Source organism: Thermobia domestica, chromosome 7 (assembly GCF_964235325.1).
Source record: "Thermobia domestica chromosome 7, izTheDome1.hap1.1, whole genome shotgun sequence".
Classification (NCBI taxonomy): domain Eukaryota; kingdom Metazoa; phylum Arthropoda; class Insecta; order Zygentoma; family Lepismatidae; genus Thermobia; species Thermobia domestica.
The window spans coordinates 74858267-74885791 of NC_137460.1; the positions used below are offsets into that span (position 1 = coordinate 74858267).

The following is a 27525-nucleotide window of genomic DNA, read 5'->3' on the forward strand; positions in this document are numbered from 1 at the left end:
TGAACGAATGTTGATGACATCACAGAGCACTGTGCTAGTGGATATTGATCTACAGGATTAATTCAAGCACAGCAACAGGACTCACTAACACACAGAACATTTAGATCAGCGTTTCCCAACCTTTTTCAACTTGCGGCATACTACAGGTGTAACTTGAATTCTCGCGACACATTCATAGATATTATTATTATTATTATTATTATTATTATTATTATTATTATTATTATTATTATTATTATTATTTACTAATATAAAACACCATGATAAATTTTTTCTCTGATTACTGATCTCCTTCTCACAGAGATGAAAGCTCGATTACTGGTTTTCCCCTATGCTATTTGATTATGCTTATTTTTTATTCTAATTTTAAAATTGCTTGGGGTCCCGGGTTCGATCTCAACCCCCGCCAAGTGAACTTTGTGGTGGACAAACACCATGTGCGTGGGTTTTCTCGGGGTTCTCCCGCTTCCTCCCACTTTCTTCATTCCACCATTTCATTCATCACTCATCATCACCGTCTCCTTTAGCCTAACAGGCATAAACGTGGGACGTAAAACTCAAAGATTTCATTTCATTTCATTTTCTAATTTTAAAATAGAAAACAATTGCAATGAAATATAGGACTCAGATTTTTTAAAATACGCTTTACTAAGAACGAAAATCACTAAATAAAGAATGAACAAACAAATGTCTTGTACTTTTAACTTCGCTGTTTTAACCAAAACCGGTGCATATTATTGCAATCACACAGCTTGCGATGCGTCGAAGTCAAAACACAGCTGTTGAACAAAGTGTTGTTCTGTCATTCACGTGCGAATGAGTGTTCTACGAATATTCACTTGACGCGTACCGTACAAGTGCTTCCATTTCTCGGTGTTAGTATGACTCTCAATTGAAGCGTAACATAGCAGCTAACCGTGGAAATGTGTACGAGCCGAAATACTGTCTGCTACACAGTAAATAGATGTAGAATAATATATTACAATTACAATAACTTTTTCCAAGGTAGAAATTCATAGTAATGTGAAATACAAAAATATACATTTTTTCCTATGTCTTGCAATTTGGTTGCTATAGAATTAATAATTTTGTTTCGATTTCCTCGCGGCACACCAGCAGTCCATTCGCGGCACACCGGTTGGGAAATGCTGATTTAGATGGAAGCAAAATTTTTATTTATGATGCACGTATATTGGGTGTCCTGTACATGGGCTACTTAGAGAAGTGTAATCAGTTTGACTTTTATGGGATTTTCTAAAACTTCAGAATTTTATTGAATGTCACACAGTCCTAACCTGTTGTCCATAAATGTTTTTAAAAGTCAGTAGTAGTACTCTAAAGCGCTAGGCCCTGAGTAGTTCCCGCTTCATCCTTTATACAGGTCGCTACTGAACATAGATATGCTTGAGCAATATCTAATAAAAGCAGTACTCCATTTCTAGGAACAAAATTGTGTTAACATTATGCACTTAATTTTGAACAGATTTTAATTGTGATTGTTGAAATGAATAATGAATATCATTGCTTTGTTCGATAATGATGAAAAATGTTATGGTAACAAAAAAAAAAGACATCGTTTGCTAATATGTAATACTTCGTGGTATGAAAGATATCATAAAAGGAACTCTATGCTTTCTGTGACGCAATAATATTAGTGTGATGTCAGACAGTGATGTGATGTTTTCAGGTACGTTCATTTTTAAGTTATTCATATTGTTACTTTGGAAAATACTGTATTCTTCACTTGCCAATTGATTGTACTTACATAATTTTGTTAAACTAAGAGAAATTAGCTTTGCATAAATTGAATGATTATCATGTTTAATGATAAGTACACTCATGTCCAAAATTATTGTCGCATGTCTAGAAATATGTTGTTGTAGGAATATAATTTGATTACGATTTCGTCAGGTATTTCTTATAATGTTAGTATGTGTATAATCGGCAAAGACATGTATGTGGCAAATTTTATGTTAAAAGAACAGTAAATAAGAACAATGAAACGAAAATAAAACTTCCTTGTCCATTTAACAACATTTTGTTTCACTCAATGTAATTTTCGTATTTATAATTCTTTTCCTATGAAATTTATCATAAATATACATTTCCCGATTATACACATAATATTAGTATTAAAAGTACCCTGCAAAATCATTATCAAATTATATTCTTACAAGAAGACAGCTATAGATATGCGACAATCATTTTGGACATGAGTGTACATGTGTGTGGGGGTGGTGGTGGTGGGGGGGGGGCTGTAGTGTAGTGTTAACGTGATTGTCTAGAGGCATCGAAAGATAGAAAGTTACACTAACGTGAAGTTTATATGTCGTTCATGATAGTTTCTTGAAGTTCGGCGAATTACCGAGTTGAAGCGTTGACTAGCTATACTAGACTAACGACTGTAACAACTACAAACGCCGAAACTAAAACCCGGGAATAGTCTCAAGGTTTTCCATATGAAAACGTTTCCTGAAGAGACAAATTTAGACAACAAACATATTCGAAACTCCAGAAAAATTAATAGCAGGAAAACTTTGGAAATATTCATAAACTCTATGAAATCTGTAAACTTCAGTTCGTATGAAATGAATTACGTACAACCTTAGTCAGCATGCGTAACATCTGAACAAACGGAAGGTTACAATGATTATACAATAGTGTTTAGAGAAATATCTTTTCCTTGTTTCTGTATACACATTACTAAAATTAAAATGTACCTAAATTAATAATCTAAATTTTAGGTAACGTTACAACACTTTCCGGTTATAATATAAAAAGAGCTATGACCTACTACGAATTGATAAAGTGATGGTACGATTTACAGATCTGTAAATCATTACGTATCTATACGTAAATCATTACACAATATAGTCCAATGCCGAATATGATTTAAATTTTGTTACGTTTCATCCTTCGGGAAATTATCGAGATAGGGATGGTGACCGCACTTAGCGTAGTCGCTAACGCTCACGTCTTTAGTGCGAGCGGCTCCGGATTTGATTCCCGGTGGGGACACTCGGTCGAAAAGATATAACAGCTTTTTTTTTTTTAAAGCCAGTCATCCTGAGTGAGGTTTTTCTTGTTTTTTTCTCATTCTCAAGAGGAAGTTGCCATGATGGTATCTAATATATAGATCCACGCCCTCTTTCTTCCTTCTTCAATTTTTCCGGTTGATAAAGTGGATACTTTCAAATATCTAGGATCAATATTAACAGACGAAATTCATATTCACGAAGACATTAAATGTCGACTAAAAGCAGGGAATTCGTGTTACTATTCGGTTCAAAAGCTCTTGTCGTCGCGAATTCTGTCGAGAAATTTGAAACTTAAAGTATACAAAACGATAATCATGACTGTTGTTCTGTTTGCGAAACATGGTCGCTTACTCTGAGGGAAGAACATAGACTGAAAGTATTTGAGAACAAAATTCTGAGATGAATATTCGGACCCAAGAGGACCGGGAATGGGGAATGGCGGAAACTTCATAACGAGGAACTACATACGGTTTACCCAATATTGTTAGGATCGTCAAGTCTAGGAGGTTTAGGTGGGCAGGCCATGTAGCTAGAATGGAAGAAAGTAGAAACGCTTTCAAAGTCTTGACTGGAAGATCAATCGGAAAACGACCATTAGGAAGACCTAGGCGCAGATGGGAGGACAATATTAAGATGGATCTCGCAGAGATAGGAATACAAAGTAGAAATTGGATCCAATTGGCTAAGGATAGAACTTAGTGGAGAGCTTTTGTGAACGCGGCATTGAACCTCCGGGTTCCATAGGCCATAGAGTTAGTTAGTTAGTTAGTGTTCTTGCCGAGGGACGTCATCCCTGATTCGTGACGGGCTTCAGCCTATAGATGCCGGTAATGCCCAGAAATATCTATAAATAAAGAAATCGATATGCGGGTGGATTCTGGTTAGTTCCAGATTGAGGTTAAGAATACATCTGAACGTAAATTTTACGTATATTTATAAAACGAGATGAGATCAGAAAAGTTCTTCGAGAATCGAAACGATATGATAATTCGAGAAAAAAAAGTATTGTGGTGGACAAACACCGTGTGCGTAGGTTTCCTCGGAGTTTTCCCGTTTCCTCCCAGTTTCTTCATTTCCACCATTTCATTCATTGTCCATCATCACTGTCTCCTTTAGCCTAACCGGCATAACCATGAAACATAAAACTTAAAAGATTTCATTTCATTTCAAGAAAAAATTAGGAGACGAGATGATAATTCGGCAAACTTTACGAGACGAGACGAGAAAACTTTATTTCTCGTCTCTTGGAAACAGTACTATAGCAGGGCCAATGGGAGATGGTCTCTGAAGTTTCTTACCATATGCAGTGGGGAAAATGCAGCCTCTACTTTGGTACTAGTGTTCCCAACCACGATCAGTCTGTCTTACACCATTAAGTTGACATTATAGATACACTGAAAGAAAGCCTTGACACATAAGTAGTGGCAACGGCTCTGCGAGCTGTCAGAGACCTTTTTTGCTGGCTCAACTATAGAAACCCAGTAATACAGTAGATCAACGATAGAGTAGAATTGCAAGTTCACACTTCATTCGTAGTTTTTTAAAATAAAAAGTTATATAAGAAATATGGAATTACACAGTAATTGGGGTTACAGTTGCTCAGTAGTAAGTGCTCGCCTCTAGTGTGTGGTTTTCAGGTTTCCTGGCTCGACCCTAACTATGTGAGTTTGTGGTGCACATCATGTATCTTGATTTTCTCGAGACTCTCCTGTTTCTTTCTACATTCTCATTCTAAGAATTATTTTTATAATCGTTCATTATCGTTAATTTCTGTCTTCGTTAACTTAAAGTGTGTAGTAGTGCGATGTTAAACATTCATTTGTTTCTGTTTTTTTTTAAAGGATAACACATACGCGTATTATCAAGATAAAAAAAGTCAGTAGAGTTCTTTTCAATCCCAATAATATTTTAAGTTACATAATTATACAGTATAGCTGAAAAACTAGAAAAAATGCGTTTTTTTAAAAAAAAACCTTAAATGTAAAAGTTATGTATCGCTATTTATTACTATAGCTGTTTTGTACTGTATATATTTTTTTATTTTAATAAATTATATGCTACAACTAAAACTGTCATATTACATAAATTTTGTTATTATGGTTGAACTTACGATTGACAACTAACCTAGTGCTATCATTTTTGTTCTTTAGATATTCATTTTTGTTGATTATCTACTAATACATAAACCCAAAATGCCGTAAATTTAGAAATATTTTAGCGTTACTGCAAATAGAATTATGTACCCTGGATGGATTATCGTCTATTATGTATCTTGTTTTTTTAATTTTTTTTATTGTTCGTTACTGTTGTCTTATTAGATAGTAAGCTTTGCTTTCTGTTGGTTTGACGTAAGGACGTTTTTTCTCATGCACAACCGATGTTATGGTGTGTGTGTGTGTGTGTGTTATACACTAACAGACCTGATGTACTCGTATTCCTGTGAGGAGTATGTCATTCAGTTTTCCCCATGCTGCTTGTGATGTAATTCTTTTTCTGTCACTTTGAGTTCTCTTATAGTTAATGGGTGATACGGTGGCTCACTGGTAGAGCGCTTACCTCTGGTGCTTGGGGCCTCTGGTTCGATCCTAGGCCAAGTAAGTTTGTGGTGGACAACATCGTGTCCGTGGGTTTTCTCGGGGTTCTCCCGTTTCCTCCCACATTCTCATTGATCCACCAATTCTTTCATCATCTTCCTTAGCCTAAAGAGCATAAACTTGGGACGTTAAACCGAAAGATTTCATTTCTTATGGTTAATGCTGTCCTCGGATCAAGAGATCTGGATTTGATACCCGGTAGCAGTGTATGTGTAGTCAGAGGCGTAAATAGAGGGTGCAGACACCTGTAAACTTTTATGATGGGATCCTCTCTTGTGGTTTCTATAACTGACAATTAACGTTCTTACAAATTTTATAATGCATGAATTATTTTTATACCCCACATATTGTTAAAACGCAATTCTAAATATAATTTATATGTAGAATATATTGAAGTTATTTCGAAGTTAATGTTTATTGTGGATGTATTGTAGTATTTTGCAACATTTTTGTACCTTAAAATTCCTTCTTTCTTTAACTTCGTCAAAATTATCCACTACAAATTATCAAAATTGTTGTAAGTCCAATTTCATAGCCAAAGGCTACTCGACAGAAAAGAAGTGCTAATTTTCTCAATCTTTTTTGAGCCATAGTCCTCCTTCCTTAACAGTTTTTATCACTTCAAGTTTGGAAAACGGACGCTCTTCACTCGCAGTTGTGTCAGAAATGGTCAGAAAGATGATAACAGCTGTACGAACTTCCGGAAAACTGGATGAAATGAAGTGATTTTTCACAGAAAGAAAAGAATCTAGTTCGCTGATCGTTGTCAATTTAGACATCTCATGACTAATATTAAGTGCCGACCAATGCTCAAAATTTCTTGTGCAATCCTTATAAATTCATCATGGCATGCATTGCTATTATTATAGAAATGAATATTACGTGTGAGAGCTTTCTCGAAATTAAAATAAATAAATTAAAATCGTTCCGAATCACAGGTGAGCCCCTGGACACTTGCCAATCCAGACACCCTGCAGTTTACACTCCTGCATGTGGTTTGCATTGCATGTAAAACTTGTCATACATATTTGATTTTTTTTTTTTTTTTTAAGATAAACTTCAAACAAAATTTATTCCTTTCTCTTTTCCTTATGTCATGAAAGATGGCTTCCTTGGCTTTAGATTAGACAATAGGAAGATACAGTAAACACTTGTTGATGTAATTAAAAAAGAAAAAAATATTTCGGACAGGTAAAAATAGGGAGATTTTGGAATATAAAAATTCTAGCAAATGTACTCACATCTATCGAATATTTTGGTATTCTTAAGTCCAAAACGTTTATGTATGAAGCTTGCAGCGTTATTTCAGGTTTTGCTAGAGGGATGGGGGCAAGTTTCTTTACTCATAAAAGAATTTCACGATTATAATTAGAATGTTACTATTTAAGTGATGAAAACAATGCAATTCTCAATCTCAGGGAGGATGCAATTGTCCTCCTGTCCTTCCCAAATCACACCTCTTATTTGAAATCTCGTGTCTACAGTTGAAAATAAACATATAACAATAGTAAAGCACAACCTTCTGTCCCACCTATCCGGATGAATAAGATATTCTAAGTCTGTCAGTGCGCCTCTACAACAAATTCGAATCTTCTATATCCGACAGTTATAAATAAATATGCAGAAATAGTTAAAAATATTACTCCGAACCTTCTACCTATTTCAGAGGTTGTTTTCCAAAACACCACCTAAGTCACGGTCTAGACAAAGCATGCCTGGCGAACTGAAATTGACTTGAGAACAGACCTTGAGGCAATACTGAAAGTTTTACCTTCTTGAATGACACTTTGTAGAATTGTATAATGGTGTTGTAATTTTGTTCACCTTCAGTTAAAGCATTCAATTTGTAACTTTTAAAGGCATGCAAATATGTAGTGAAGCTTGATGTGCTCTCTGGGAACCTCTAAAAATGCGAAATAATAGTGATCATTCTCGATTTCCTTGGTGTACTTTCAAGGAGGGTCTCACCCGACATTTGAGTGCAACTCGATATTTAGGCCATCTGGGCTGGCGCGACAGTCAAGTGGAAAGAGTCAAGTCCTTATCAATACGCAGAATTGAAATAAACAAATATAGTCTTTATTTATTCCATATGAGTTTTATGTATCATAAGATAGAACGCATAGACCTTGATAAATAGAGGGAACTTCAAAAAAGAAGAGAGATATTTATTTTTTCTTTATCATGATTTATGTACTGGATGTAGTTCATACTAGTTAATTCAATGACGAGTCCCATATTGTTGTTCCCTTTTTAAAATTAATTCCTTTATGTGTTTACTGCATTCAAAAAATCCGTTCTCCGGACAGCGGAATATTGTACAAATATATGGAATCCTCTTGCTTACTACAGAAATCAGTATGAAGCATACGTTATCCATATGCTACATACACACTGCCCTTAGATTATATCATGCCGTTGCAGGTCTGATATCTAACAGTCTTCCTTATATTACATACATATATGTATGTTACCTTCGTCGGCTACATGTTATATACGTCCATGTGTATGTGAGATCCTGGCCTACATTGTTTCATACGGAAAGTACGTATAGATGTAACACTTATACATAAAGTATTACAAAACATGCGTTTTCAGTTATACGTCCGCTGTACGTTAAGTCCAAAAACTACAGGAATTACGCATGTAACCTATCTTTTTTAAGTACTCCACCTACATTTTTTCTCAGTGTGTAATACACAAACCTTTTAATTTAGGGTTAGGATATGAACCTACGTATTTTAATAGTTATCTTTAAAATCATTTTTTTAAAAAATATGAGTAATAAGTGTCCCGATTACGGGAAGAAAAAATATTCCTTCGTTGATTTTTAGACAAGCGTATACATCGCAGTTATTTAACGTTTAACAAGATTATGCAAAGAATTCTTCCTGTAATCCTTCATTTAAATAGGAATTAGTATTCTTTTTCTTAATTTCTTTCGAAACTGTGGTTAAATTCAAACCAAGTTAACTTTGATGGCCAATAACTCAGGAACCAATGATCTACACAAGAACAAATTAACTCTGGTAACTTCAGTGAAAAGAATCACGCGAAAATAAAGGTGAATGAACTTTCTGCAGTAAGAAGAAAAACTATAATACCATTTTTTTTTTATCATAGGCAACCCAAGAACAGATTGATGTTGCACAGGTTGCATAGAAATTAGGGAATACCATGGATTTTAAATGATAAAGTACTTTAAGTTTATCGTTACCAGAGAACATATTAACGCATTAACTCTACTAAGGTGGAGATAATTGCTGTAGCTATCCATGGCAAAAAAAAAAAAAATCACTTTCGTTTAAGAGTTATCGTGAGAAGTAACAGACAGACGAACGGAGTAACAATACGATCTTAGGAAGTCCACTACATGATCCTAACGGGGGTCACGGTGACTCAGTGGTAGAGCACTTACCTTTGGTGTGTGGGGTCCCTAGTTCGATTCTCGGCCAAGTAAGTTTGTGATGGACAACATCGTGTGCGTGTATTTTCTCCAGGTACTTCCGTTTCCTTCCACTTTCTCATTCCACCAATTCTTTCATAATTCATTTCCTTTAATCATTGTCTCCCTTAGCCTAAAGGTCATAATCGTAGAACTGGAACTGACAGATTTCATTTTCATTTCTAATAATATGCGTACTAATCAAATCAAGATCTAATCCTATAGCAAATTTGGTGATGATTAGATGAGTTCTGTATATACAGGGTGGCTCAAAAGTAGGTTACACCCCTGCATTGATCAAGTATAACATTCTAGCTTAAGGGTTTATTTGCTTCGGTTGTTCTGGCCTAGAGAGATAAGTAAAAATACATTAAGAAAAAATAATAAAGAAGCTAGTTCTACCTGTTTGATAACAATAAGAAATGATATGAAATACAGTGAGCAGATCAGTACGGGACTGTATACCTACTTTTGGGTCACCCTGTATACTGTACTTGTCATTAATTTATTTTAAGAAAAATAAAAGCAGGGATGAAAATAAAGCTTTAATATTTAATTGTCAATGTATGCTCAAATCAATAATAAACAATAATATTAGGAAAGCGGAGAAGGTCTATATTCACCTAGTGAGATTAAGGAAAAATTCTGAGGAAAAAAAATCTGCCTCAATAACTTACCATAGGATTCAAACCCAGAATCTCTCAAATGCGAAACAAGAATTCTGAGACACTGCCCATCGTTGTCCACTTGGTTCGTATTCTTCTGTATGTTCATAAAAATATCGAACGATGATGAAGTTGTGAAATTTATCAGAGATTATGCTTGCTCAGGGAAAAGAAACACGCTTCTTACATGCAATTTGTACCATTATTAATACTTTTCATTATTTGATTTGATTTTTACTTTAGCGTCCCTTTCAGGCTATATAAGACGAGGACCAGTCCTGATTCATTCCCGTTCTGCCTAAAGGCCCTCAAGCACTTTATAGAAAATATTTTCAATGATCTTATCTTTAGGCACAACAGGAATTCCCGTTCTGCATAACCTTGGATATAAGGAATTTTATGGGGAGGGACCTTTTAAGGAAATCCTTGATTCCTAATGTGTTCGTAATTACGAAAAGCAACTGCGATGTTACTTGATTTTTTTAAAATCATCCTTATGAGGTAGTATATAGCAGTCTTTTATTTTGAATGTTGTATAAATATTTATTTACTTTAATTCTGGAATACTGATCAAGATATATATATATATATATATATATATATATATATATATATATTTTAGCAAAGATCGTAAAATATATACTTACTATAACAATCTTACGTGTTTTATTGAGTTTCCAGTATTTAAAAGAAATATATTATTTCAATAAAATTAGGAAAAATGAAGAATAACAAATAACATTTTAGAGGCATGACAGCTGAAGAAACAATAATCATAATTTTAGTAGGCTACGCCTATGATTCCGTCCTGTGAATTTTGTCTGTTTTGTCAGAATTCTCCTTCAGTTTTGTCCTCTTAGATTTTTTCCTGCATTCGTAATAATCTGTTTAGTAATTCTAACAGATTCTGCAAGAAGAATAACAAAGTCTTCAAGTTTAATCATAAATTTAAATGTTATTCTACTTATTCTTCTTGGAAAAATGACTAGGACACAGTTCTATTAATAACAGTATTATTCATATCTAATTTACTGGAGATGAATGTGAAAGAAGAAGAAAAAAGGGACGTGGACCTATAGCTTAACGTGGAATCCGAACCACATAAGCTCCCTCGGGGAATCAAACCTGGGTCTCTCAAGTCAAAGGCGCGTACGCTAAGCGCTTAGTCACCAGGAAATGAAATCTTTGAGTTTTACGTCCCACAGTTATGCCGGTTAGGCTAAAGGAGACGGTGATGATGAGTAATGAATGAAAATGGTGGAATGAAGAAAGTGGGAGGAAACGGGAGAACCCCGAGAAAACCCACGCACACGGTGTTTGTCCACCACAAAGTTCAGGTGATCGAACCCGGGACCCCTAGCACCAGAGGTGAACGCGCTTAGTCACCAGGGAGCTCCTACTGGTTATTATTGTAAATATTAGTTCATGTTGTGTATATAAATTAAATATTCATTTTAAGGGATGATTAATAAGATTTTAATTTATATGTAGATCTAACTAACTAACCAACTCTATGGCCTATGGAAACCGGAGGTTCAATGCCGCGTTCACAAAAGCTCTCCACTGACTTCTATCCTTAGCTAATTGGATCCAGTTTCTACTTTGTATTCCAATCTCTGCGAGATCCATCTTAATATTGTTCTCCCATCTGCGCCTAGGTCTTCCTAATGGTCGTTTTCCGATGGGTCTTCCAGTTAAGACTTTGAAAGCGTTTCTACTTTCTTCCATTCTAGCTACATGACCCGCCCATCTAAGCCTCCTAGACTTGACGACCCTAACAATGTTGGGTAAACCATATAAATTATGTAGTTCCCTGTTATGAAGTTTCCGACATTCCCCATTCCCGTTCCTCTTGGGTCCGAATATTCTTCTCAGGATCTTGTTCTCAAATACTTTCAGTCTATGTTCTTCCCTCAGAGTAAGCAACCATGTTTCGCAACCATACAGAACAACAGGCATGATTATCGTTTTTTATAGATATTTTAAGCTTCAAATTCTTCGACAGAGTTCGCGACGACAAGAGATTTTGAACCGCATAGTAACACGAATTCCCTGCTTTTAGTCGACATTTAATTTCTTCGTGAATATGATTTCCGTCTGTTAATATCGATCCTAAATATTTGAAGGTATCCACTTTATCAAAAGTATTATTTAATATTTTAACGCATCCACAATTTGCCGTATTACGGTGCCGACGCACTTCCATGTATTTAGTTTTCTCTATAGATCTATTTGATGAATGTAATATCAACATCAAATTCATTGAAATCTTTTAATGTCTCATATTTATGTCCTTGAGCTTAAGGGAGACGGTGATTAAGGCAAGTGAATGATGTTTTAACAATTGGTGCAATGAGAATGTGGGAGAAAACAGGACTAAACCAAGAAAACCCACGGACGTTGTCTACTACAAACTTACTTGACCCAGGATCTTAAATTCATTTAAAAAAAAACTATGAGGATGAAATCAGAAGCTTAAACCTATCTACATTTCAATGATAGAAGAATAATAATAGTTAATCATATAGATTAATCGAAAGATTCTGCAATACCATGAGCGTATACAAAAATAAGTAACAGTGTCGTAATGTACACCACTCAAAGGAGTTTGGTTTGTGACAGTGTACATAATGTGTAAAGTGAAGTTTTAACTTATAACGAAATACTTTAGTTTGTTAGTTTGTATAATATTTACCTGTACCGTGGGCAAAAAGTGTTCATAAATATGTAATATACTTAGTAGAATGTTCATTTTAAATTAACAGAAAAGAAGAATGTTTTTAATATATGTAAGAGATTATTATGGGATAGTTGTGGCTATGTACATGTTATGTGTTGACCTAGTCAAGTGAATTTATGTATTTTACGGTCTTAAAAAGAATATTTAAGACATATCAAGCAATAAAGGTGAGACTAATAATCTTTGAATATCTGAGTTGATTTTTGCATAAAGAAAAGTAATTATCGCTTCGTAACTGATATTTTACAAGACGAACCAGGTTGACGACGCTTTTCTATAGAGTCGTTATAAAAATTTGGTTTACCAAACCCGGGACTTTTGAAAATTCAGTTCCCGAAGAAGGAAAGTAGGGCTGAATTTACTTGGATATTACCATTTATGAATACGAACTTAACCGTATTACGAAGCGGTAAGGTCATCAAAAGAAAAATGGATAGTGAAATAGTGCAACAGGAATCTAATACCAGTAATCCAGGTGAAATTAGTGCAACACCAAGTTTGTCATCCGAGGATCGACTTTTGTTAGCTGTGCAGCGACAAATTATGCAAATGACGACTGAGATAAAACAAACCATGGAACAGAAGCTCAATGAATCTAACACAAACATGGAACAGAAGTTCTATGAAGCTAACAAGACCATGGAACAGAAGTTCTATGAAGCTAACCAGACCATGGAACAGAAGATAGAATTGAAATTCAACGAATCTAGCAAGCAGTATGAAGAATTAAGTAAACGAATAGAACGGATAGAACTGAAATCAGACGATACGAAACAAACAATCGTCCATGTGATGAACGACATATCCTCGCAGTTTGAAGAGAAGTTAAAAAGGTTAGCCGATGAGTGTCAAGAAAAGCACGATCATCAAAATCATGAAATCTGCGCTGTAAAAAAGGATTTAACGTTAATAGAATCTTCCGTTAAACATCAAAAGATCCAGTTGGCTACTATGCAGGAAGAAATTAAAACGTTACAGGCTAGAGATAACATTTATCGCAATAATCTGGGCAGTGATCGCTTCGAGTTTCCCCAATCACCGGATATAAATACGCCTTCGCCGGAATCTGAGGAGGATATTATATTAGAGGAAAATTGTCCGAAGATCACTGATGAACGAAATATAAATGGTATCATGACACAGCACGCTACGGACCGGAACAATCACACCACAAGAACAAGGAGTGAGAAAAGAAAGGTAAAGTTAAGTGTCAAGATGAGCGAAATCAAAGCCATGAGTAAATTTAGTGGTAAGTGCAATGAAAATGCTAGTTCTTTCTTAGAGAAGTTCCAAGACGAATGCAGTATAATGTCTATCGACCGATCACAATACATGAAATTAATACCCCATGTATTACTCCCACCTTGTTCCTTATGGTTTAAGGCAATACGTGATCACATTAGTACATATGAGGAATTTAAAGCGGCATTGATCGCGAATTACGAAAATGACTTTTTGCTGGCAAACAGAGATGCCACTCTTAGAAATCAACATTTCAATCCTCGATTGCACAAATCTATTGTAGAGTTTGTTGTAAATGTCTATAATGAATTAAAGGTTGTTAATCCCTTGCAATCGGAATCAAGAATAATTGCATCGATTCGCAATTTGCTTCCATTTAAATTACAGCAGATCTTATTTTCCACACAGTGTATGAGTTTCAGTCATTTATTAATGCTTGTACAATGCTACGAAACTCAATACCATGCTATGAATCTAACACAATCAGGAATGGGTAAAAATAAGAATAATTCAGATCATTTGGTCCCTGTTCGGAATTTGGATATCCGAAGTGTGAATAATAATGAACCGAACCTAAGACGAATATACTCTAGCAATCAAAATGAACAAAATAGACAAGGCTATGTAGGGAATCCGCCTAACCTAATCAACCGAAGTAGACACAAAAATAATAGAAATACATGTCGAAATCCTAGAGATGCTACCAATCCTATGTATAGACGTAATCATTGTTCACGAGATGGTACTTCGTATCCAAATTCAAATCACGATGAAAGACATGTACAACCTAATGTAGAACCTAACCACGATTGTGCGGTACAATGCACTTTATTAGATTCATATGCCAGTGCGAATGTAACATGATTACCGTTAACGAAATTAGGTTAAACCCATGTTGGTTATAGATTCTTGTGAATTTTCGTTTTAAAGTTTGTGTTAATACTAATAATGAAAACGATGGTTATAAATATTTGAAATGCATCTAGTTAAAGAGTTAGTAACACCCAACATTCTTGATCAAATAAATAAGAATGAAAAATAACAATAGTAATGAAAAATGTGTTTATTTAATAACAAAAAGGTGTCTTTTGTTTCTGTAAAATAAATTTATTTACTTCTATTTGATTATTCAAACGTAGGTTATGTTTAATTTTTATTCTTTCTTATTAATGTGAAGAATCATAATTCAATTTATAATTAGTTAAAGGCAAAAATTATTTTATATCAGATTGATTTGTGTTTAATTATCAAAGATTATGTTAGGAATAAGATCCATTCTATAAAATCAATTATTCAATGACTACCTTGAGTGAAATTCTTCTTTATTTTGGACATCTTAGTGCTACTATGTATACATTACAATTGCAACATATAACTTATTTGTTATACCATGCGCCCGAAAAGAACAAATATTATTTGTCACATCATCGTTTGTAATAATGATCGAAACTAGTAATCTTGATAATTTGTGTTTCACCCTCGTTAATTATATTTCTAAGCGACGATGTTTTTAATGATAAAGAATAAATAATAAGGTAATAAAAGAGAAATATTAATGAAATCAAAGATTTATTGTAAATGTATTTATGTGAATGATAATAACTAATATTTTATATATATGAGGGTTAAACAAAAAAAGTAATGAAGATATATACGAGGTGTGATCAAAATATAAAGAACATATGTAATGTACATACATTAATCTAATCAGACCAGTGGTTCTTGAATATAAAAGCCAAGCCCACTCATGTCTTTTATATTCAGTCCCTTTTTCGGGCGACATTTTCTATAACGAAATACTTTAGTTTGTTAGTTTGTATAATATTTACCTGTACCGTGGGCAAAAAGTGTTCATAAATATGTAATATACTTAGTAGAATGTTCATTTTAAATTAACAGAAAAGAAGAATGTTTTTAATATATGTAAGAGATTATTATGGGATAGTTGTGGCTATGTACATGTTATGTGTTGACCTAGTCAAGTGAATTTATGTATTTTACGGTCTTAAAAAGAATATTTAAGACATATCAAGCAATAAAGGTGAGACTAATAATCTTTGAATATCTGAGTTGATTTTTGCATAAAGAAAAGTAATTATCGCTTCGTAACTGATATTTTACAAGACGAACCAGGTTGACGACGCTTTTCTATAGAGTCGTTATAAACTTTTATATTTATTCTTACCCTACATTTTGCGAAATAAGTAGCGTCAATTACCCGCTTCAGTGGGTTTTAAAAAAAGAAAAAAATAGTAATTTGTTCCGTTAGTCAATCACCTTTTACTATTACTGAAGCGCTTGTCTTATTGCGGGGCTTATATCACCCCATCCTTCAAGTTGCGGGTCTGAATTTGGATTTAAAGGGCATCAGAACTGTCACTGCTCATTTCAGCGACTCCAAAAACTATGGATTCGGTACTAATATCAGTCATTTTCGATCATTTTAATATATTTTCCCTCTCCCCTTTCTCTAAATTGCACCATCAAAATGAAATGATAAAAACACTCCGAGGCCCGAACCTCATATATCTTGAAAATTTGATCGAGATCAATCGGGTGGTTCAGTAGTTATTAACTCACAAATATATATATACACATAGATTTAGGTCTTTAGATTTTGTCCAGTAGAATGGTAAATTTGTTTCACTTTAGTTGTATTCCACGAACAGATTAGTATTTCACATCCTGAGCATTACACTAACCCGCTAATCTCAACAGCACTGAGGGTAGTCTATCAACTAAGGCTGATATCCATAATTACTCCTAAAGGTTTACATGGGCAACCGATTTTTGATTGTGCATATTTATTGGAATCAATTGGATGCATCACTTCCATCAAAGAATTCGTTTTCCAACTTTTGATCCTCTTGGTTCTGGGTATTATTTGATGGTGATCCATCAAGCATTTCTTGAGGTTCTGTCTCTCCAGGAAAGAGTAAACATATGAATGATTTTTGTAGTAATCCAATCTCCTTAAATGTCCAAAGATTATATAATGATTATCATCATCATAGGTATTCTACCAGTATTAGGAGATCATTTGCTGCAACTGAGAATTATCCATGCTCCACGGTCTTCCACTAACCTCTTTGTCTTCACATACTATTTCTTTGTTTTGATATCGTCCATTAATTGTCCTTCGCCCTCTTCCTCTCTTTCCTGCCATCATACCCTCAAGCACGTCCCTCATGATACAGATCCTTCTTAGCCAATGTCCCAACCAGTTTGACTTCCTCTTCTTAATAATATCTAAAATCCTTCCTTTTCTCCCTTACTATTTCTAAGACCCTCTCATTCGTTTTCCATACGACCCAGCTAATTCTCTCCATTCTTCTCCACACCCACATTTCGAAAGCTTAAAGTCGTTTTTCTTCATTTTTGCGTAATGTTCATGTTTCTGCCCCATACACTACAATACTTCACACGAAGCATTTTATGAGTCTTTTTCTCAACTCTTTATTGAAGGTTCCACAAAAAAACTTTTCTTCCTCTTAAAGGCTTCTTTCGTCATTCTTGTCCTTGCTTTAATTTCTCGTTCGGGTTTCATTATCACTATTGTTCTATTTTCTTCCACCCTATTTATATATTTCAAACCAACCAATTCGTTCCAATCACCATGACTTTTGTCTTTCTAAACGTATACTAATTGATCGATTTCGTTGAGTGGTACAAAATGATATGGGCGTTTCTATATTCTCATGCGTAGTTTACGAGAAAATCGAAAATACTTTTCTTTTTGCAAACCTAAAAATTCGTGCTGTACAACAGTGCTATTCAACCGGGGGTACGCGACGATATTACTGGGGTACGTAATCCTGAAATAAACATATTTCTAATATTTATTGAATGATCATAGTTGACGAACATTTTGAAATATCCCATGTTATTTTTTTCGCATGTGCAGTTTACCCCCTTGTCTTTTAATTGGCACGCTGATTGTCCTTGTATTGGGTTTCTATTTGTCCCCCATTTTAATCAACAGATCATGAGTATTAAGTTTAATAAGTTCATTTCGATTTAATTTCTTTTAAACAGAATAAAGGGTACGCAATTGGATGGCGAACTGTGTCTAGGGATACGCGAGAAAAAAAAAGGTTGAATAGCACTGCTGTACAATATCTACGCCATTTTTAATATGGAACTGATGCTGAAGCCTGACCTCATAAGAGTTTCATTATAACATTAGCAAATTGGGAATGCAGAGTGTTGTTAGTGAAATATAGCCTTAAATTAAGATTATTAGCTCTAAAACATTATTATTATTATTATTATTATTATTATTATTATTATTATTATTATTTGTTGTTGTTTAATATTGTGGAAAGATTGGATATGAATTGATTGCTGACATGGAGGTGAACACGCTCACATACTTTTGACGGTAAATTCGGTAAAATCGACAAAAAACTCAGTTTTATGGGCTAAAAGTAGGTTGTTTGTTGTCAATAATAATAATAATAATAAAGTTTATTGTGCTGGGATATAGATCTCTTGTTTGTTTATTTTTGTACTGTACACTAATGTCCAAAATAATTGTCGGATATCTATAACTGTCTTCTTATAAGAATATAACTTGATAATGATTTTGCAGGGTACTTTTAATACTGATACTGTGTGCATAATCGAGAAATGTATATTTTTGTCATAAATTTCATAGGAAAAGAATTATAAATACGAAAATTAGAATGAGTAAAATAAAATGTTGCTAAATGGACAAGAAAGTTTTTTTTTTCTTCGTTTTATTGTTCTTACTTACTGCTCCTTTGACATGAAATTTGCTACATACACGTCTTTGCCGATTATACACATACTAACGTTATAAGAAATACCGGGCAAATTCGTTATCAAATTATATTCCTACAACAACATATTTCTAGACATGCGACAATAATTTTGTAAATGAGTGTACATGGTTAAACAGCTGATTGTACATAATTGTTGTTTGTTTTCTCCTACCAGTGACGGGGACAAATAGCCAAGCTGCTGACGTCTCCATTAAACCTCAATTAATCAATCTCCTACCAGTGACGCAATACTACTTGTAAATTTTAACACGATAAGAAAATGTTTATGGGGAGGTCTCAGTTTTCCTATAATTCATTTTAATGATTCCGGAACATTTATTATTATTATTATTATTATTATTATTATTATTATTATTATTATTATTATTATTATTATTATTATTATTATTATTATTATTATATAGAAATTAACAAACTACAAAGAAAAAATCATAGTATACCCTTATGACCTTTATTTGCTGTTTTATATATTAGTGTATCTAAAAGGAAAAAAAGTAAATGTATGTATTTGGTAGAAGGCAACATAGTTACTGTAAGACCTGCCGTTTTTTTCGACGATAAATTGATAATATTTACTCATAAATGCCTGACATCTTCTTTTTTTTAATTAAAAGAATTCAAATTCGATTTTTCTTCAGAGTATACAGTCTAGTAAAACTTCCGTGACAGAACTTGTAAATGTCATCCGTAAAATCAATAAATTTCTTGCTAATTAAACCTAATTAGAAATGCATAAGAAGGTGGATACGGAAATGCATTTGATTTATGTTGCAAGTTACCATCTTGTTTTCATTATAAGTCACTTTTCTTTTTTTCTTTCCTTTTCTTTCAGATATTTGGTGTGTTAATAGCAGCTGTATTAGGAGCACATCCTTCGAAAGCAGTCTGTTTTTAATTCTATCGTTAAACTGGATGTTGTTGAGTGAAAAAAAGTTATAAATTAGTGATAAACCAGAATTAAAATATAAACAGTCTCTAAATAGACCCAGTGTTAAATATATTTGTATAGAATGAGAAATTCGAGTTAACATTCAGCCATTATACCGAAGTTCGTAGCCGCCGTGAACTTGTGGCGAGAGAATGCATTGCCTGTGACGGCCAGCCGTGCGGTGCTAACCGAGTACTCGATAAGCCTGTCGCCGGGGTGCGAGAATCGCGCCTTGTTGTTCGGGCGGATGTTGAAGGAACGGGAGCGAGACGCCGCAATGGGGCCGGTCGGCAGTCCCGTTGGCGAACCGGCGATCTGTGCCGGCTGTGGTGGGAAGATCGTGGACAGGTTTTATCTGCTGGCCGTCGACAGACAGTGGCACTCTGCCTGCCTCAAGTGCAGCGAATGTAAACTACCTTTGGATTCCGAGCTCACCTGCTTCGCCAGAGATGGTAATATCTACTGCAAAGAAGACTATTACAGGTAAGTGGGACTTATTTTTAAATTACGAGTAGTGTAATACTATATATAGTCAACTAGCAGCGTTCACCCCGCTTCGCTGCGGTCACCCCGGAACGCAATAAACTTTGTTACTTAGATAATTTTTACTTTTTCGCTTTCAAATTGCAGTAAATGTTAACATTATAGCGCCTGTCATTTATGTTAACCCGCCGAGTGACACGGTCATGCGGGTTGCATATAAATACGTTTATTTTTATACCTATGATGAACTAACAAAGGATTTGTACGTTATGGACACTTGAATGGTCAATTATCTCAAGACACTGGTAATTAAAAATTAAAGTGATATGATAAAAACCATCTAGGGTCCAAATCCTAATAACCCCCCAAAAATGAAAGAAATTGGTTCAGCCGTATTAGCGTGATGAGCTAACAAAGGATTTGTGCGTTCTCTTTTATATAATAGATTAGTTTAATACACGAAATCTGTCTATTACTGAAATAAATTGAATACAATAACGTGCCATTTCACATATCTCAAAATAATTGTAAAAGCGAAAGACAATAGCCCATTAAAAGAAAGATGTGCACATTTTAATTTGGACACGTGGCAAATATTAAATAATGATAATTATTTTATACATGATAGTTTATCGTATGAGAAAATCTGGAGTATAGCCACGAATGGAATTCACTTGTTTAATTCTTGCAGACTTGTTTAATACTTGCAGTAAATTAAGAATGTTTGTAATAGATAAAAAGGATTTTTAAAAAAATTAAACCACGTCAACACGGTAGAGTACTTAAATCAACTGAAATTAATCATCCATTTGTCACTCTCATTTGCCTAAATGGATACACACAGTTGCAAATTTATTACTGTCCTGTCTGAGTTTGCTCTTATTTCTTTCTTTGATTTTTTTAAAATGCCATTTGTACCCATATATACACAGTCAAACGAATAAATTTCCATAAATATATTTTTGTTTCCTTGTGAATAGTTTATAGGCTCATTTCTTACAACCTGTGATTTTAATTTCACATGCTATCAAGACCTATGTTCCAATAGGCATAAGTGTTCTGCAAATAATAATATAATAAAAATAAAGGAATGTTTGATGAGTTATTAATGTTTTCATATCCTTAAAAAAGGCTCTTGTTTTGCTTTGGTTCGTGTCTGTGGGTTTTCTCGGGATACTTGCATTTCCTTCCACATTCTCATTCCATCAATTGTTCTATCATCATTCACTTGCCTTTATCGTCCGTTTCCCTTAGCCTAAAGGACATAATCGTGGGACGTTAAACTGAAAGATTTAATTTTCATTTTGCTTTGCTTTAGTATGTAAAAGCGCAGCCCTCCTAAGAAGTTATGCCACCTCACTTATCTTAAAAAAAAAATGCTGCCTATACCGCTGGAAAAAAATAGCTATTTGGACAATCAATTAGCTATTTTTGGGGGACAAGAGGGGAAACAGTGACTCAACTGCGGTAGAGCACTTATCTCAAACCTGGTGGGAGAGGTCATAGAATTGATTCCAGTACATATATGTTTGTGCTGGACCACATCGAGTCCGGGGGTTTTCTCGGAGTTGTTCCATTTTCTCCCACTATTTTCATTCTATTTAATAGTTCCACTGTCATTTACTTTATTGCCCCCTTTAGCTTATCCTATAGGCGAAATCTTTGTGTATTGTTAATAGACGATCCGAAGGCTCGAAGGGAAGGGGGCAACTAGTAGACCTATGATTTAGTAAGGAAGCGCTAAACCCGTGGTTTCTAAGTAGGGAACACGAGAAGTCAGTAATAGGTGAGGGCTGCAGGATATTGAAAGATTGTATTGTTTTATAGACTAAATGAGATAATGAATAATAATTCAATGGATTTGTAACTGAAATCGACCCCAGGAGCACATGCCATAAAGGTATGGTTACAGTCTTTTTAAAAAAAACTGGCCATCCACTACTTTTTAAAAAGAAGCAGGCCCCTTAAAATAGAAGGGAGTTAGCAGAATATTTTTTAAAGCAAGATTGTACTAGACAACTAGATAGACATAAAGAAATGAAACCTTTAGTTTAATGTATCGTTCTTTACGCAAAAGGAACGGAAAGATAAGTACAAGTGAACGAATTATTGTGAGAAAGAGGAGTAACTTCTAGAAAATAAATGTACATGGTATTGTCTACCACTGACACATGACGTTTATTGAAAAAATGAAATGAAATTTTTAAGCTTTACGTCCCACGATATGCCGGCTAGGCTAAAGGAGATGGTGACGATGTGTAATGAATAAAATGGTGGAACGAAATGGGAGAACCCCTAGGAAACCTACACACGTGGTGTTTGTCCACTACAAAGTTCACTTGCCGTGAGCAGGGTTTGAACCCGTACCTCATGCACCAGAGGTAAACGTTCTACCACTGAGCCACCGCGGCCCCATGACATTTATTGGATTTATAAAGGTTTATGGGATACATTTTTTTAAAGTTAGGAACATATGTGTTAAAGATTTAATGGTATTCCTTTTTTAAATGTGGGGGCATGGTGGTTCAATGATAGAGAGCTTATCTCTGCTGCGTTGGGCCTCTGGTTCAATTCAAGCTCGTAGCCAGCCCAAAAGGTAGGGTGCCCGGTAGAAGTTAGGGGGCCCGATCTATCCATACATATTATAGTTCATTTGCAAGAATACCGTGAAAATTTTAGGGCGACGGTAAAAAGTTAGGGGGGCCTGGCCCCTTGTGCTCCCCGTGGATGCAGGCTTGGTTCAATCCACTGCCGAGTAAGTTTGTGGTAGACAACATCGTGACCGTGGTTTACCTCAAGATACTCCCGTTTCCTCCAACATGTTCTTTCCACAAATTCTTCCAGCAACATTACTTGTCTTAATCATCATCTCCCTTAGCGCATAATCGTGCAGCGTTTAACTGAAATATTTTATTTTATTTCATTTTATTTTTAAAGGAAATATAATTCCAATCCAAGACGAATACATTAAGAGCATTATCTTTAACACACACTATGCTACAACATTAAAAATAACTGTGCAGACTCGTACTATATCATTGTAAAGCTAAAACAAATCTGTAACACTAATATGCAAACTTTAAAACATCTAAGAATGACAGGTTGCATAGACATATAGGAGAAAATATTTTAATGTTCTTAATCTTTACTATAAACACAAGCCGTCTTATTCAGAGTCGTTTTGACGTTTGATTAGCGTCATACTAAAAGCCTGACTACTGCAGGAAACATATGTTAGTCAAACTCTTTAGTACAGTACTAATCACGCGTCATAACAACTCTGCATAAGGTCCAAGACGTCTTAGTCTGTCACTCACATTAATTTCCAATAGTTCACAGTCTGGATAATAGATGTCACAACTTGCACTGTATCCTACCTGAAGCCAAGAGATATTGCTTGTGTACGAACAACTTACAGATGAGACGAAAAGGCTTTGGAGAAACAACTTACTTCAAATAAAAAAAAATATAATTATTATAAATTATTCTCGAAATATAGAAGCAAAAATAATTTTGTGCTGTTGTGAATGAACGAAAACAACAGCTTAGGCCTATGAGCAGATGCGTACCCACATTTTTTTCTGGGGGGAAAGGTTTCAAAGTCTGAAAGTTGGAGTAGACTCGGACCAAGTGGACACTTCTCGTGTAAGTGCGATCTTGATGCAGACAAAACACAAGTATATTATATAAGAAGATTTACGAAATTGGGGCGGGGGGTATCCGGATCCAGTGAACCCAAATTGACTGGGTTCCTGCCTACGAGACAACAGTCTCGTTTCGAAGAAGGTATGTGATAGTGATGACTTGTTTCGAAAAAATGTATCTGTTTCTGTTAGAAAAGTTCAGTCTTGTATCTCATCCCAATCTACTATTTTACTCTTGTTAGTTCATGGAATGGAATCTAACGTCTCCATTCAACACCAAGGCTTACATGTGATGGATCTAGTGTTTAAAATTATATCCACAACAGTGTACTCGAGGTTTGATTAGGGTTAGGAATAGAAATTATATTTCTAGACTTTTGGCTTTTATGGTTATTTTAGCCAGTCAGGTGTGAGGGATGACGTCCCTCGATGAGGGTGTCACGTCAGAAGGGTCCGGACAAAAAGGCCCGAATCAAAACGGCCCCGCATCAAAAGGGCCCGAGTCAGAAGGTCCCCACGTCAAAAGAGCCCCGCGACTAAATAGCCCGAGTCAAAAGGGCTCTGGTCAAAAGGGCCCCGCGACAAAAGAGCCTCGCGTCAAAAGGGCCCGATCAAAAGGGCCCTCGTCAAAACGGCCCCGCGAAAAAAAGGCCCCACGTCAAGAAACCTGAGATATAGCCTGGAAAATCTCGGAAGTATAAAAATACTTATTAAATGAAAAATACTCTGTGGACAGTACCTGATTTGTGTTGAAAGAACATACATGTGGAAAAAAATATAGGGTTACTAAAAAAATATTACGACAGGCCAGCAATAACGATACGCGTGGATGGAGAAAAAGTTAATATTGCAGATGGGTATTGATGCGAAAACTGCATTGAATGGGGTATGGACGTCATGGCAAATACTTTGGATTCCGCAATGTTTAATATTACACAATATTTTTTGAATGGAAAGGGGTAGGTTTAAAACATCAATTTAGGTTAGAGTCTTCCCACAGATGAGAAAAAGAACTGATTTTTTAAAAATCTATCTTCATTTGTTTGCAAGATAGGGTGCTACATTTCACATTTGTATCTAGTAGACCAAAGTATATGGACAGGCAACGAGACACGTAAACGCAGAAAAGTAAAAGGTTGCAGGTGTGTGTTGATTTGAAATCTGCACTCAGGGAGGGCGTGGACATAATGGCAGCCATCTTGGATTCCGCCATATCACGCAATATTTTTAAATGGAAAAGAGTATGTTTGGCACATCAATTTAGGCTTGAATTTTCCCACAAACGAGAATATGATTCATTTTTTACCAATCCTCATTCTTTTACGAGGTAAGTGTGCTATGTTTGATATTTGTGTGTAGTAGACAAAGTATCAGGACAATCCAGTAATAATGTGGCGGAGGAAAAGTAAATGTTGCAAGTGTGTGTTGTTGAAAAAACTGCATTGAACGGGGATGTTTACATTGTTGATCACATAAATATTCAGATATTATTAAACAAACTACTATAAATGTCATCTAAAGTTATTTTATTCCTCCAAATTAATACAGTTAGTATTTAATAGCAAACACACAACGATTTATAACTTTCTTTAAGCATTTCGGCATCGTTGTTACGATTTTCCTGGTATAGTGTGGGGAAATATTGTCCCACGCTGTACGTAATGCTTTTCTCAAACCTTCTTTCACCGTAACTCGTACATATTGACCTTACGTTGCAATTTGTTCCAAAGATTCCAAATGGGGTTAAAGCCGTACTGTGGGGTGGGGTTTCGCGCACTTTTGGGCAGTTTTAAAACAATCATTTCTTTACAACATATAGGCCTACTTTGTTTGGGATCAATATCTTGATAAAATTAGAAGTCCTCCTAAGAACGTTAAGATATATTTCTTTTATCATAATCTCATCAATACACACTAACTCTACAACGTCTGGTGAACATATATAACCCAAACCATTACACTTCCTCCTCCGTATTTTACAGTAGGCTGGAAGTTCTTGACATTTATCTCTGTATGTACTTATCGAGTACTATTACTCTACCATCATATTCATGCAGGTTTAACTTAAATTCGTCAATAAACAACACATTCCCACCAGTTTTTGGGTTTATCTTCGAAAGCTCTAGAAAATTTAAGTATCTTATATTTCTTAATTTGGATAATACATGGTTTCTTTTTAGCAATTCTACCATTATATTCTTCCCGTATTAACTCTATATGGTACAATACACTGACCAGAGAAAATATTGTTACCACCCACTACTATTTGAACGGAGCTGTTGAGTTCTACCGAATATTCGAAACTGCACATTAAAAGCATTCTATTGCTTTATAGTCGTAAAGTAACAATTAATCACAAATATACTTACTATTAAAATATGTTATACTTACTATTAACATATGTGGTAACTTCACAATATTTTACAAACACAAGCAAACGAACAGAAACGTTAAGAAAACAATGAAGCACTCTTTATTAGTTGCCTGTGCAAATACTTTCTTCTACTAGAAACAAATGTCAAACGTAGCACACACTATCTCGTAAATGAATAGCGGTCGGTCAAAAGTCGGTTCAGATTATCGTTTGTAGGAAGATTCTAGCCTAAATTTATGTGACACAAATATCCCTTTCTATTTGAAAATATTGCATGGTATATAATATGCGGAATTCAAGTTGGCTGCCATGATCTTTTAACGCAGTTTTAACACCAATACCAACCTGTAACATTTACTTTTTCTTTGTCCACTTGTTTGTTTGTTACTTCCCTGTCATGATACTTTATTCTATTAGATACATATGTCAAACACTCTGTCTCATAAACAGATGACTATGTGTCAAAAATGAGTTCACATTCTTATTTGTGGGAATATAAAGCCTAAATTGAAGTGTAAATCATAGCCTTTTCCATTAAAAAAATGTGCTATCTGCAATATAGCTGCATTCAAGATGGCTTCCACGATGATCACACTCCAAATCAATGCAGTTTTTGCAATAATACCAATTGCAACATTTGATTTTCCTCCGTCCACGCGTGTCATTATTGTTCTATCCCAATACTTTTGACTAACCCTGTATGGAGATGGAGATCCACATACGTATATGTACTTACAGCAAAATTAAAGAAACGTTTTCAAGAGAATATTATTCATATAATATGTGTTTTTATACCTTGATTCAAGGGTATAAATGGAATTTTAGAACTAAGGGAACAGTCATTAATAGATAAAGTCTGATTGGACTATGTCTCGAGAATACAAACTCACAGAGACACGGTTGAAAGCAATCTTTCATCGAGAACCGACTTAAGCGATAGCAATTGTTGTAGAACAAACAGTAAACAAACAAAATTAAGTTCACCATTCAAGTTTCCTTTTTGTTTCTAATAACCACTGATATTCTTCCTTCTGCTGGACAAACACTTCTACTTACTAAGGCGACACTATCCGCTCGTGCATCTTTGGTTTCCAGGCTTTCTGGCCATGAGATCATTTCTGTCCGGGCCCTTTTCACTCGAATCCATTTCTCGCGGGGTCCTTTTGACGCGGGGCCGTTTTGACTCTGGCCTTTGTGTCCTCGCCGTTTTGTCCGGGCCATTCTGATATGGAATCCTCGACGAGTACACTATCCGAGGAAAGGATTGGGGAAGGAAGGAAGCGGTCTGGGACCTGTGTGTTAGGTACCATGCCGGCATTTGCCTTGTGTGAAAGGAAAACCTCAGTCAGGATTTGCTGGCCTAAGAAAGCTTTTACATTTGTTCGATCGAATGGTACTCGAGGTTGGAACCTCACCAGGAATCGAACCTGGGACTAAGGCCGTATCCATATACCAGCATGACAATGATGAAACAAGTCTTGGGTCACGACTTTTGTTCGAGTCACTCGGGTCCAGGTTTCGCTTCCCAGACCCGAAGACCGAGACAGACTTGGTGACCTGGGCATAT

At 35.1% G+C, this 27525-nt stretch overlaps 1 protein-coding gene across 2 annotated transcripts in view; it reads left to right on the forward strand.

Moving 5' to 3' along the window:
* The window catches only part of LOC145690197 (LIM/homeobox protein Lhx9-like), a 196851-nt gene that overhangs the window by 19904 nt on the left and 149422 nt on the right, over nt 1-27525 (forward strand). For both annotated transcript variants that reach the window (XM_081764847.1, XM_081764846.1), the window contains exon 2: nt 19362-19940. In XM_081764847.1, the coding sequence (XP_081620973.1) occupies nt 19705-19940 (236 nt within the window). In that variant the 5' untranslated portion in view covers nt 19362-19704. The remainder of the gene's footprint in view (nt 1-19361; nt 19941-27525) is intronic.